This window comes from Felis catus, chromosome B2 (assembly GCF_018350175.1).
Source record: "Felis catus isolate Fca126 chromosome B2, F.catus_Fca126_mat1.0, whole genome shotgun sequence".
In the NCBI taxonomy this organism is placed as follows: domain Eukaryota; kingdom Metazoa; phylum Chordata; class Mammalia; order Carnivora; family Felidae; genus Felis; species Felis catus.
This window is the reverse complement of record NC_058372.1, coordinates 146,446,278-146,459,491: the sequence shown is the minus strand read 5'-3', so window position 1 is coordinate 146,459,491 and position 13,214 is coordinate 146,446,278. Positions and strand designations below refer to the sequence as shown.

The following is a 13,214-nucleotide window of genomic DNA, read 5'->3' as shown; positions in this document are numbered from 1 at the left end:
AAACCAAATTACTTACAAACAGTTTTACTGTGCTATAAAAGGCAAAATGAACTGGAAATTTATAACATATTACAATTTCCCTGTAGCAAGAATAAAGGAAATGAAAACATCCAATAACAGAATTGATCAATGAGTAATTTAATACACAAGCTTTCTCTAAGGATCAAATATATATATATATATATATACACACACACACACACACACACACACACACACGTATATTTACATATATATATTTACACACACACATATAAAGTGATTTGAAAAATATATAAAAATAAGAATTTTTTTCCAGTTAAAGGAATTCTGTACACTTGTAAGCATATTAGGTGAATTCTAAGCTAAGGCTGTAAGATGAAATTGATCCACGAAATTCAACAGCCCAGTTTATTTTGAAGGGATCACAGACAGAGTGTGAGAATTGTGATGTGTATAACAACAAAAGCATTTAAATGTCACCTGAAGAAAGCTTCCCAATTATAATAAATTGAAAATATTTGTTTAAAAACCTAAGATTTACATATATAAGAACTAAATAATCTACTTAAAATTTCATTCGTCTAACTACAAAATAATAGTTCATCCTGGGGGCTGTATTAAATTAGTAACTATATCACAGAATTTTAAATAAAGAAATAGGGGCGCCTGGGTGGCTCAGTCGGTCAAGGGGCCGACTTCGGCTCAGGTCATGATCTCGCGGTCCGTGAGTTCGAGCCTCGCGTTGGGCCCTGTGCTGGCAGCTCAGAGCCTGGAGCTTGTTTCCGCTTCTGTGTCTCCCTCTCTCTGACCCTCCCCCGTTCATGCTCTGTCTCTCTCTGTCTCAAAAATAAATAAACATTAAAAAAAAAAAAATTAAAAAAAAAAAAAGAAATAAAAATGTTTAGAAAAGCAAGGAATGGTACTACTTTGCAATAAGACCTACTACCAAACAAAAATGATCAACATACCCTGTCTTAAATATTGAGCAAAACTTAATAAATAATCCATACTGTACATTTCCATATGAATCATGAAAACTACCGTCTTTTCCTACTCAATTAACTTGTACAACAAAGCAGTTATATAAAACCAGAAATCATAAATCCCTAAATAATTCCATGTAACACTAATTTCGTTATAGGGTGCACTCAAAACAGGAAGTGTTTTTTATTGTATCAAATCTTGTCACAATGCGCTGTTTCTTCCTAGAAAACCTTTGCTTACTGTTCCACCTACATACTTAGTAAAATCTACTGGTCAGTTTGAGGATTCCTCATAATCATTTTAGAAAAAGTGATTTTAATTTGCTCATTTCCTTCTAACTTTCATCCTTGTACTTCAAAATTCTTCCTCCCATTGAGAAAATAACATGGAAAGAAAATAAACTACATGTGGAAATTAAACGTTACAGTTACACGGAGCTATCCAAAATCTTAAAATGATTTCATTGACATTTTCCTTCTCTAACTTTACACGTTTTTCACAACTACCTAACTGTTTACAAGTAATGAGTCACTTCGTCACCACACAACAGCCTCATACCAGGTCACTAACTTGATGCCCTACTTGCAGAGGCCGATACGAACCTGAATTGTATTTGAAGTGAAATAGCAATCATGACTTTAATATGATTCACATATATTTTTTAAATCGCTCTTACAAACTTACAGGAGAATTAATCAAATGGAATAAGACCAACAGTGGGAAGAGAGATTACTTCAACTGCGTGGCAGGAATACATGCGGTGCTCCACAAACACTTTGAAGGTAGATTTATATCAGTAGTTGGTTTCTGCCCCTAAGTCCCCAAAGATTAGCAAAATCAGGACATTGTTCTATAGTCCTTATTTATCAGTGAGTATAATTTACATTTTCACAGAAGATCACACTGTAATTATGATAGTGTACTGAAGGCCTCAGGAATCTGAACGTGTGCAGTTTAGGCTTACGGAAGTGAGATTCAAACCACCAAACTGTACTTAGGATAAAAGGGATATATTTAAGCAGATATTTGGTAGTAACAGATTTAGACTTGTCAGATAAAAACATTATATATAACTAGAGAAATTATTCTTCCCTAGTTATGCACAGTTTTGTGATGAACTGATCACTGAAGTCAAAGAAACATCTGAAATAAAATGGTATTATTTCCAAAGTAAGTAAGTTCTCTAGGTAAAATGTCATCAGACTCTAGTAATGAGTGAAGTGTGAATCATCTCAAACCCTTACGTCTGCAATGAAGTAAGAATACCGAACGATATTTTTCCTGAAACAAAGAATTGCCAAGTGCTCTCTAAGGTTTTTCTATGTCCATATGCTTGCTGGAAAAATGGGGGAGAAAAACCTACTTCATAAGGTTGTTTTGAAACCCAATCTGAATTTAAAGGGTTCGAACTGATTTACTAAACACTTAGTTGTGTATAGTGTTACGTGAATTGATGTGGACACAGTAAAATCATCAAAATTAGAAAAATTAGTCACACGGGAGTCTAGTACAACCTTTACCCAGATTTATTAAATCTTAAAAATAGCAGACGCAATTAAATTATTACTTTTGATTATTATTTTAATTATGAAATTTCAGATAGAGCAAAAAAATCTCTGCTCTCTACTCTCTCCTACTCACCCAGGTCCCTTAAGCCAAGACTAGACCTTTTGTGACATTAAACAAGATGGGCAAAAACCCCATGACTACTCATGCAACTCTTTCTACATCTACTTCCTTCCAAACATGAACTTGTTCTACATAGTTAAGAAACATTTATACTGAAATAACACAGACAATCCCACATGTTAGCTATAAAATGTATTCTGTAAATGAAATGTGAACTGAATCATTCCCCATAGAAACAATATGAAACTAGGGGCTGTGTACCTGGTCAAGATATGAACATAAAGGTAAGAATACAGTGTTCTGTTACAAAAATGTCTATAATATCACACCACTGCTTAATATAAAAATCTAAAAATCCAAATATTTTTAAGAACCATGAGAATTATTTTATTCACATTTTTGTAATTTAAAGAGATTACAATTCTTTTGTAAACTACTAGGAAAGCAAAAATTTAAGACTTTGGTTAATACCCAGGGTTTGAGACAGTGCTGGTAAGCAGTCTTTTTCATACAACACTGGCAGGACTATAAACTGGTATAAATTGTCTGGAAGGCAACTTGAAAACTCTAATATGAACAAAGTATTAGAATTTTAAATGCACATACCCTTTAACCTAGTAATTCTATTCCAACAGACTTATCCTACAAGTATCTATGTGCAAGTTAATTATCCTGCTTGCTAAGTTTATGCAGCATCTTTTCAATGAAGAGAAGGGAATGGTCATTCTGCTGTTGTATGTTTAGGGAGGTGCTCTCAAAAGATCCAAGGGCCTCCCATGGGGTGAGAGGGTGATGAGGGATGGAGAAAAAGAACACCACCAATGAACCAATAAAAGAAGTAAAAGTCCAAGAGTACTGAAAGGATCATTTACCTAAATAATAAAATCTCAGGGAAAAAAATTCCAGCTCCTTTTCCTCTTGCCCCATACCTTCTTGAACCAGAGCCAAATAAGCTTTTAAACTCATCATCCAAAAAGAAAAAAAAGAAAAAAAATCAACTGGCTGTATCACTGATGACCACTACCAAACTGAATAATCTTCAGCAACAAACTCCTTCACTTGCCTTTCAAGACTCCACATTCCTGGTTTTCCTTCGGCCTCAGTGGCTCCTCTCCCAGGTCTCCTTGGCTGGATGGACCCCCTTCTTCTTTCTGCTCTCTAGTTGGCGAAGTACCCAGGGCTCTGTCCTCAACTCTTCTTCACCTTTACCCAATTCTTCCATGATACCATTCTAGCCTCGTGGCTCTAAAAGCTTCTGATATAATGACAACTTCAACGTTGACATAGCCTAGTCCCATCTTACCTAACCTGATTGTTATCAACAAACGCCTATTTAACACTTAGCATCTCAACGTTCACACTTCCAAACCCACCTGCTCTTCCTGCCTCTCAAACCTGCTCCTCTAACTGTACAAATAGGAGACGAATCCAATTGCTCCGCATGAAAACCCTGACGTCTTCACGTATACACAACAACCAACCCATCAACGTTCCTGTCAGATTTACCTTGAACATAAATCCAGAATCAGCACTTTCAAACACTAGTCCCCATTACTTTCAGCTCACTCACAAACTACAAGTACTTGTGCATCAGCATCGCTGCTTTCTCCATCACTCTCAATCTATTCTCTATTCAAAATAATCCTTTAAAATCTAATTAAACCTGGGGCGCCTGGGTGGCGCAGTCGGTTAAGCGTCCGACTTCAGCCAGGTCATGATCTCGCGGTCCGTGAGTTCGAGCCCCGCGTCAGGCTCTGGGCTGATGGCTCAGAGCCTGGAGCCTGTTTCCGATTCTGTGTCTCCTTCTCTCTCTGCCCCTCCCCCGTTCATGCTCTGTCTCTCTCTGTCCCAAAAATAAATAAACGTTGAAAAAAAAAAAAATTAAAAATCTAATTAAACCGTATTATTCCTCTCCTCAAATTCCTCCAACAGCTTCTCAAGTCAGACTAAAATCTAACCTGCCTTCTCACCCTTCCTTCTCACCCTGTGTGTAACCTGCCTTCTCACCCTTCCCCACTGACTTCACCTTCCACCACCCTCCCACCTGCTCACTGAGCTGCACCCCCTTTGATAGACCCCAAAAATGTCTCTGGATCATCACACTTTCTGTTGTCTTTGCTTAGAAACCCCTTGGATACCCAAATGATGGCACTACATTTCAATTAGGTGGTTTTTCCAAATGTCACTTTCTGAGAGGCATTCTCTAATCATCCCTTATAAGACAGTATTTCCTTAATCCACGGTTCTCCATTCTCCTTACCCTGCCTGATTTTGCTTCGCATCTTAGCACAACCTAACAGTTTATATCTGGTTTTGCTTATGGTCAGTTAATCTAAGCTGCAACCTCCCCACGAACGGAAGGTAAGCTTCAAGATGGCAGGCACTGTGCCAGTGAGCTTTATTTACTCTCTCTGTATCCTCAACAGCTGACACAGCAAATGCACGTGTGAACATTTACTGAACGAACTCAAAGGCCCAGAAAGGAGAAGACTGAAGTTTCAAGAAATCAAATAAACACAGAGTGATTCAATCTGTGGGGGCCTAGTGTGGAATGTGTGCGCATGTATGTGTACTTTAGGTTTGGGGCAGAGTGAAAAATGAAGCTGGAAAAATAAGGTATGGCAACTCACAAACAAAACCGTAAAAATTCTGCGTTCTCCTCACGGAGTGAGAGGAACCACCAAAAGGCTTTTTTAAGCAAGGAGAGGTGACTGAATAGACTGCAATGTCACAAAGCAACAAGTATGGGTGCTGGCTGTGGGGCTCTGAGCAGCCCTGGCTCAAAATAAAGATAAAGAAAATGCGGGCCAAAGGAAGTGAGCACATCCGAGGGATGCAGGAAATAAACATGACTGGATTTGGTGTTGTTCTGGACACTTGGTAAACAGCTAGAAACGCCAAACCACAGAAGAATACTGAAAATTTAGTCTTAATGGACAAGCAAGCATGTGAGATTGAAATGGTCACCAGAACCGAATTTTGAGGATCACTACTCTCAGTATAAATTTTGACACATGAAAACCACAGAAACGTTTCAAAAAGTTGTCACATAATACAAGAATAAATTGTAAAGATCCCCTGGCAGCTCACCGGAGGGGCAATCTGAGGTTCCGCAAAATGTAAATGCTGGTAAGAAACATGTTCTCGTTCACGCAGTGTTTCTGACAACCCTTAGTCAAATCCCACGGAATTAGGGCAATAATTCTCTTCTGTAATAATGCATTTCAAAATAATTACTAGTCTCCGTATTATTCCCTTTATAACTTTTATGCAAATAGGAAAAAAAAATCAAAATGGTCTCCACTTTCAATCCGAAAATATTGTTTTCAAAATAGTTCAGCAATGATAAACTAAAGGGTTCTGTATGGAGCCTTACAGTGAATTTTTTTTTTTTTTTTTTTTTTTTTAGTAAGGGCCAAACCAGTTTACTTAAAAAAAATAATGAATTGAGAACTTTTATTTTTCAATCCTGAATTAATGCATTCCTTTTATACTCAGCACTTGGAAGAAATAGTATATAAACCTATACAATCACAACACAGTATTATTTAGACAGTGTTAAAAAGCTGCAGCAAACTTGTAAACAACCATTATGTGGTAGGCACTATGTGAAGCATTCTCCATGTATTCTCTAATTGCACAGTAACTACATGAGAGGAAAAGGAGACAGTAAAAAGCCACAAAGATGGGGCTCAAATCCAGAAGTCAGCTCTCAAGTACTATATATCCTGCCTCCAATAACCTATATAAGTAAAAACCCAAATCACTGGACACTTCAGGACTGTAAAGCTTGTTTTGTTTAAGCCTTTGCTTATCACAGCACCATCACCAGAAATGTGTAATATGAATGTTATTCCATTTTCACTGAAAATAAATTCCGTGACATAGCATCCTTGTTACAATAAGCACTATCTGACGAAATGGATAGGATGGGAACGTACTACAAGAATAAATCACTTTATAGAACCTGTAGCTTAAAGTATTTTTATTCTAACATTTGTAATTCTAAGAAAGTTTTATTATTTCAGAGGTAGTGATTAATAACAACCCTAAAAAGTACTTCCACAGGAGATAGACTGATCATCAAAAGTACTCTTTTCTTTTAAAATATAAATTGTAGGGGCGCCTGGGTGGCGCAGTCGGTTAAGCGTCCGACTTCAGCCAGGTCACGATCTCGCGGCCCGTGAGTTCGAGCCCCGCGTCGGGCTCTGGGCTGATGGCTCGGAGCCTGGAGCCTGTTTCCGATTCTGTGTCTCCCTCTCTCTCTGCCCCTCCCCCGTTCATGCTCTGTCTCTCTCTGTCCCAAAAATAAATAAACGTTGAAAAAAAAAATTAAAATATAAATTGTATAGGGGTGCCTACGTGGCTCAGGGGGTTAAGTGTCCAACTTCAGTTCAGGTCATGATCTCACAGTTCATGAGTTCGAGCCAGCATCAGTCTCAGTGCTGACAGCTCAAGAGCCTGGAGCCTGCTTTGGACTCTGTGTCTCCCTCTTTCTCTGTCCCTCCCCTGCTCACGTCTGTCTCTCTCTCTCAAAAATAAACATTAAAAAAAAATGTTTTTAATATAAATTGAATTTTTAAAAAGTTTCTATCATTTTTTTTTATCTACTACCACCTTTCTATATTCAGAGACAATTTTAAAATCAAAATGGTCTTAGAAGTCACTTATTCCAATTCTCATTTTGTAAATGAGGAAACAAACACAGAAATTTATTAACTTTCTGAAAGACACATGCTGGTTACTAACACAGTTCTAACATGATGCTTTTTCGCAGGTTAATAACTGTTTTGGTTTTTTTTCCCAAGTTTTATTTATTTATTTTGAGAAAGAGAGGGAGAGAGAGAATCACAAGCAGGCTCCAAGCTGTCAGTGCAGAGCCTAACGCAGGGCTTGATCTCATGAACCTTGAGATTATGACCTGGGCCAAAATCAAGAGTCAGATGCTTAACCAACTCAGCTCCCCAGGCCCCCACTAGGTTAATAACTTTTGAGAACTACAGTAGCTTGCAGAATGATTATAGGTAAGAGTTTAAATTATCTGACAACTGGTCTATTCGCAGTATTAGGTGAACTTATTTGTGTGTATTTTGTGAGCTGAATATTTTCAGTTATACGTAGCAATAAAAATAATGTCAACTTTTTCTGATCATGGGACTAACAGTTCAGTATACTTAGAAAAAAAGCACTGTTCTTTGTAGCTTTTCAAAACTGTACAATTATTAAGGAAAAGGAGGAAGGTTATATGGTTTAATAGTATGTAACTACAGGTTTTAGTCTATATTTAACCTGTTTGTTTATATCCCTTATAAGACCTACTGAATAAAATTTACTTGAAACTCTTGTCTTCCAAGTGGTTAACTTTGTCAAGTAAATGGAAAATTGTTCACGGCTTGTAAGTTTGTTTATAGAACAAATTATCTGGGGAATGAAGAACAACAGACGCCATACTCACTTATGTAAATGTCAATAAACTTTTGTTTGGCAGAATACTAACAGTACTCCTAGTTTTCTCAACAACAAGCTAGGGTTCACATTTCTATCATTTTTACCAATGTAAAAAATATTTTTTAAAATTACTCTGAAATCCAACAATCTATTTTTCACTTTCCACTGAAAAAGATAATACCCCGGGAGTGAGTGCAATCATCATTTCTAAATGAGAAGTTCCTAAAAGGGTTGTGTAATAATGAGGAAAGGAGAAAAGGGAGGGGGACTGTGCAGGGAGAGATGGGTGGGGTCTTTTCTTTAAGAGACGCCGCCCTCCAAAATTACTTTCAGTGTCTTATCAATTTCAGTGTCTTCTCTAAATACGAACTTTAATAGTTTTTAGTAACTTAGAAAAAAACATGAAATGAGCTGAAGTGTGAAAAGTGTTCAGAACGGTGCCTGGTCTATCAGCAAAAGTTAGCTCTTTTTTTCTTTTTTTTTTTTCCTAAAAGAAAACGTTACCGTATTATGTTCACTATGGAACATTTGAGACAATGACATGGCAGGAGGGTACCTGGAACCCACAGGCTAACATAGGTCTTCCCACGTAAGTATTAGTTGTACAGACTTTTCTGTACACTCATTACTTGTTTACAAGGAGAAACTGCTCCTCCCTTCAAAAAAAAGCAACCAACCAAACAAAAAAACAACAAAAGCCTTTCATCATTCATCACCCTACTGATAATGTACCTACTTTCTTACCTGATAATAGAGTGATGCAAAGATAATAATACCTTTGAAAAGTACACAACTAATGGAGTTTGCTCCCCTCACAACAAATCCTTCCCCCCAAATAAACAGGCTTTCCCATTTAAGGATTTGAGCAACGTCTATGCTTGCTTACTATACTAGAGTGAATTATAAATTATTTTTTATATTGCGAGGCTACATGAGATTTCTAAAAAATAGATAACCTATTCTTTATTAACACAATCACTACAGTAATGAAAACAATTAAACAGAAAAAGGGGTTGGGGCCCAAATCTAAGATTTGGAAATTATTACTTACTGCAGGTACCAGTAATTTCTTCACTTCCTCAACGGCTCTCTTCAGTTTGATCTCTGCTCTGTTCTGAGCATCTTCCACAGTGATCAAGACGTGTAAGTCTTCATTGAGATGCTCCCAATTAGGCTTGCCTCTATTCTGCTCCTCCTGAAAAATTTACAAAGCACATGGTTACAAATTTTTCTTCTCAGAGACAGCGTATCTTTCACAATACTAACCTGGTGCCAATTATTTAAGCTATTTTGCATCATTTTGCTATGATGCCATTATAAACCTTCTGAATTATTCTCCTTGCAAAAAGACTGGGTTTTCGTGAAACTACTGGGTCAAATGACAGTTAATTCAACAAGTATTTGTGGAGCATCTACATGTACCAAGCATGGAACCAGATGCCAAACTGAGGCTACAAAGTAAGCAAGGCAGAATCACAACCCCTGCAAGGCTCTTAGGTACTAAGAACCGATTATGGAGTCATCCTTAGGTAACCATGGAAAGCATATTATTTCTTCTGTCTTTTACTTATGGGTAAATAAGTCATCAAGGTTAGCTTAAGCAAGTCAGTTATCAAGGTCCCATAGCTAATAACATGCCAATTTAGGAACTGAATCAACATTTTCATTCTCAAGTTCAGTGATCTTTCCATTTCTTTACAACTACTGTTAGTAACATTGGCTGACTTCAAGATTAGGACAGCATTTTGCAAAGAAACATTACTGTGTAAGAGAAATGGAAACATTTTCACTTATAATCATTATAAGGAATACATGTAACTAGAGTTCCATCAGCCTTGCTTTAACAAGTCAACCATAAGGTCACTATCTGTATCAACTCACAAATGCTAGTTTCATAGAAAACATCAATGTTTTATTTCCCTGACTGCCTTTAAATCACTTAGTGAGGGATACCCAGGTTGGAAACCTAGTGGAGCTACAGGGAGGTTTAGAAGTAGGGTTGGCCACGTTTCCCTTTCACCAAAGATATAATAATTTCAGAATGACTTCTTGTTTTAAGTTTCAGGGATAATACTTTTAAAAATAATTTTAATTCAAAATTTGTAAAAGCATCAAAAACAGTATCAAATTAAAAATAAATATAAAAATGGTACATATAAATGTACCTGGCTCAGTGCCAAGGCACGCTACATAAACAACAGAGAATACATACTGCTGTTGTACTTTCCTCTTAAAGGTCTCTATTTACTAAATTGTGAGATTTCAATCAAAGGAAAAAAAAAGCTGGCAAAAATTAATAAAACTAACATAAAAAAAGCTCTCTACTTACATGTTTGCAAAGGTCATGCTAGGGAAAAAATATGGACCTTAACCAGTAAGGACAGAAATAAATTCTAACAGTCCAGTATACGTTTCTGCCTGTACTTTCTATTAATATCATTAGTATGAAAATGCATCCTAATGTTTGCCAAATCTGATTGGTGCCCAAGAAAATTAGGGATCCCATTAATAAATGATGTGAATTAAAATTTAAATTTATGAATAAAATTTAGTTTTTTTCAGTGTGTACTGGTATAAATACTAATTGTTTGGAAGGAATTATTTAATAAAAATAACCTATTAAGCATTTCTTTTTGCCTAGGGGACAGACACCATGAAACGACGAGAACAAATTGAGAACCTCAGGGCTCTCTGCATGCCAAAGAACATAAAATGCACAGACACGTAACTCTGCTGTAGCAAGACAAAGACTTAACTTTTATGTTGAAAAATGTTGACAATACTTTTTCAACAAAATTTATGATTTTTTATGTTTATTAATTTTTTGATAGTTACTTGTATTTTCTGATGAACCTAAAAAAGTGTGTCAAGAGTCACACGAACAAGGGACCTCTGTTTCCAAGATAAAACGGTACTTCTACCAAGATAAAAATAACACAGACAAGATTCACTCTCCCGGCTGAAACAGCCAATACAACAGGTAAAACCCAAGAAATGACAGTTCTCAAGCCTCTGAAGGTCACAGGCAGTAAAGCCAGTGGGGCTGAGAAATGGCAAATCAATTAAGTAAACCCCAGGATTACCCCAGCTCTCTGGCTTGGGAGTTTCCAGACTACAGCCCCGGGAAGGGTGCCAGGCTGCCTCTCTGGGTTGAGGAGACTACGTGAAGATTCCAGGGAGGCCAACACAGCCAGAGGTCACAGAGAAGAGTCCTAGGAAGGGCTGCACTGAAAGAATCCTGGAGGTGTGTATAAGGTCTGCTCAAATGCTCGGCTGAACACTGATTGGTGCGTGTGTGGGAGAGGAAATACTGGTGGCTGGAGAAAGAACCTGCCAAAGGGTAGGGTTCAAGGTAAAAGTGGTGGGTTCTCAATGAGCCAGACTGAGATGAGAGACTTCACGAGTCACAGACACCGGGTGAAGTATACAGAAGGTCTTGCCTCAGCAGTGGGAAGTAACGAAAGCTGGTCTGAGCACTGTCCCAGAACTGTCCAAATAAATCTTAAAAGCAAGACCTAAAAGGATGAAAAGTGTTTCCAACTAACTCAACTGTGTCCCAGAGCAAAGCCCAAGAATATTTACAGGAATAGGAAATATCCACCCAAAAAGGTAAAAGTCATACTACATCTAGCATCTAATCACAAATTAAAAGACATGGAAGGAAGCAGGAAAATACAACATCCATGAGAAAAACAACAACAACAACAATCAAAACCAACCTAGAACTGTTATAATTAGTAGACATAGACACTAAAAGCTAATGTGCGTGTACATGCGTGTGCGCTCACGTATGTAAGACACTAATGCATACAGATATTAATACAAGGAAAACTGAGGAACATATATATATAATCCAAAATATTTAGAAAGGCCTAAGTACAGAAACTAAAATCGTGACTTACCACAGAAACTTTTCTACACGAAAAGACAAAAAGCCGAAGGATTTGAAAAGGAAGAGATATTATTTGCACGATAGGAAGAGAGAATAAAGTTAAAGTATAATGTGGCATTGTGCTTTACCAAAGGAATAAAATTTTAAAGTGTAAAAACACCATGGTAAATGTATACTCTTAATTAATTCAACGACTTAAGTGCCAGTTAAAAACTGAAAAACAAAAGAAAGTTACATCTACCCTAACGTAGGCTTCAAAATAAAGTTTTACTTACAGTTTTAAAAACACTCGAAAAAATAAACAAACACCCGAAAGAACAAAAATTTATAGACAAAGATAAAGGTGGTGGAATTATTATAAGTATATACTTTCACTCCCTCCTAAAATTCTAGAATACCGTAGAGTTTAAAATGTACAAAAGTTGTAAGGAAGAAGAAAATGGGAAAGGAAACAATTTAGAAACCACAAAGCATATGGATAAGCAGTCAGGGATTTAGCAAATCCTAGATCCTTCCACCCACCCTCCTTCTCCCCCACAAAAAGCTGAGGAAATGGCAGCAATAGTAGGAGGGCTGAAGGTGGAGCTAAGAACCGGAAGACCAGGGAATTCTCGCGAAGGAGCAGCCGATCCTGCACATCCCCTCTCCCCAAAGAGCCGGCACTCCTCAATTCCCAGCAAAAACCTAGAAATGTTCCTTGTTACAGAACTGAGTTTTGAGGGGCAGTTAGTGGGACGCTTCCGCACTGAAGGCTGAGCTGTGCCGTCCTCGCCAGGGGAGGGGATGGAAGGCCCGTCTCCAGGAGTCTGACCGGCCCAACAAACAACTAGAGAACAACCGAAGAGCAGCCACTGGCCAAAAAGTTAGGAAAGGAGCTAACTTCTGCAGAGAGTTAAGAAAACACACTGTGTCCCTGAAACAGGTCAAGGATACTGTTGAAATAATTCCAAAGATAGAGCAGAACTTGAAAAACTAAAGATATAATAGTAAAAATGAAAAACCTGATCAAGAGATTGGAAGATAAGAATTGAAAAACTCCCTCCAGGTAGCAGTAAAGACAAAGATGGAAAATGGTAAAGAACAGTATAAAAATTAGAAGGCTAGTCCAAGAGGTCTAGAAACTAAATGACAGGCATCTCACCAAGAAAAAAGAAAAGGGAAGAAGGGAGAAAAATCACCAACATAATACATACTTTTAAAATAAAACTGAAGGGTAAGAGCTTCCGAATGAAAAGGGCCCACTGAGTTCTTACAATGTAAAGAGATGAAAACTAAAAAA

The 13,214-nt window shown here is 37.4% G+C and overlaps 1 protein-coding gene across 7 annotated transcripts in view; it reads right to left on the bottom strand.

Moving 5' to 3' along the window:
- The window catches only part of QKI (QKI, KH domain containing RNA binding), a 156,899-nt gene that overhangs the window by 34,117 nt on the left and 109,568 nt on the right, over positions 1 to 13,214 (bottom strand). For all 7 annotated transcript variants that reach the window (XM_023253548.2, XM_045057000.1, XM_023253544.2 and 4 more), the window contains 1 exon segment: positions 9,095 to 9,238. In XM_023253548.2, the coding sequence (XP_023109316.1) occupies positions 9,095 to 9,238 (144 nt within the window).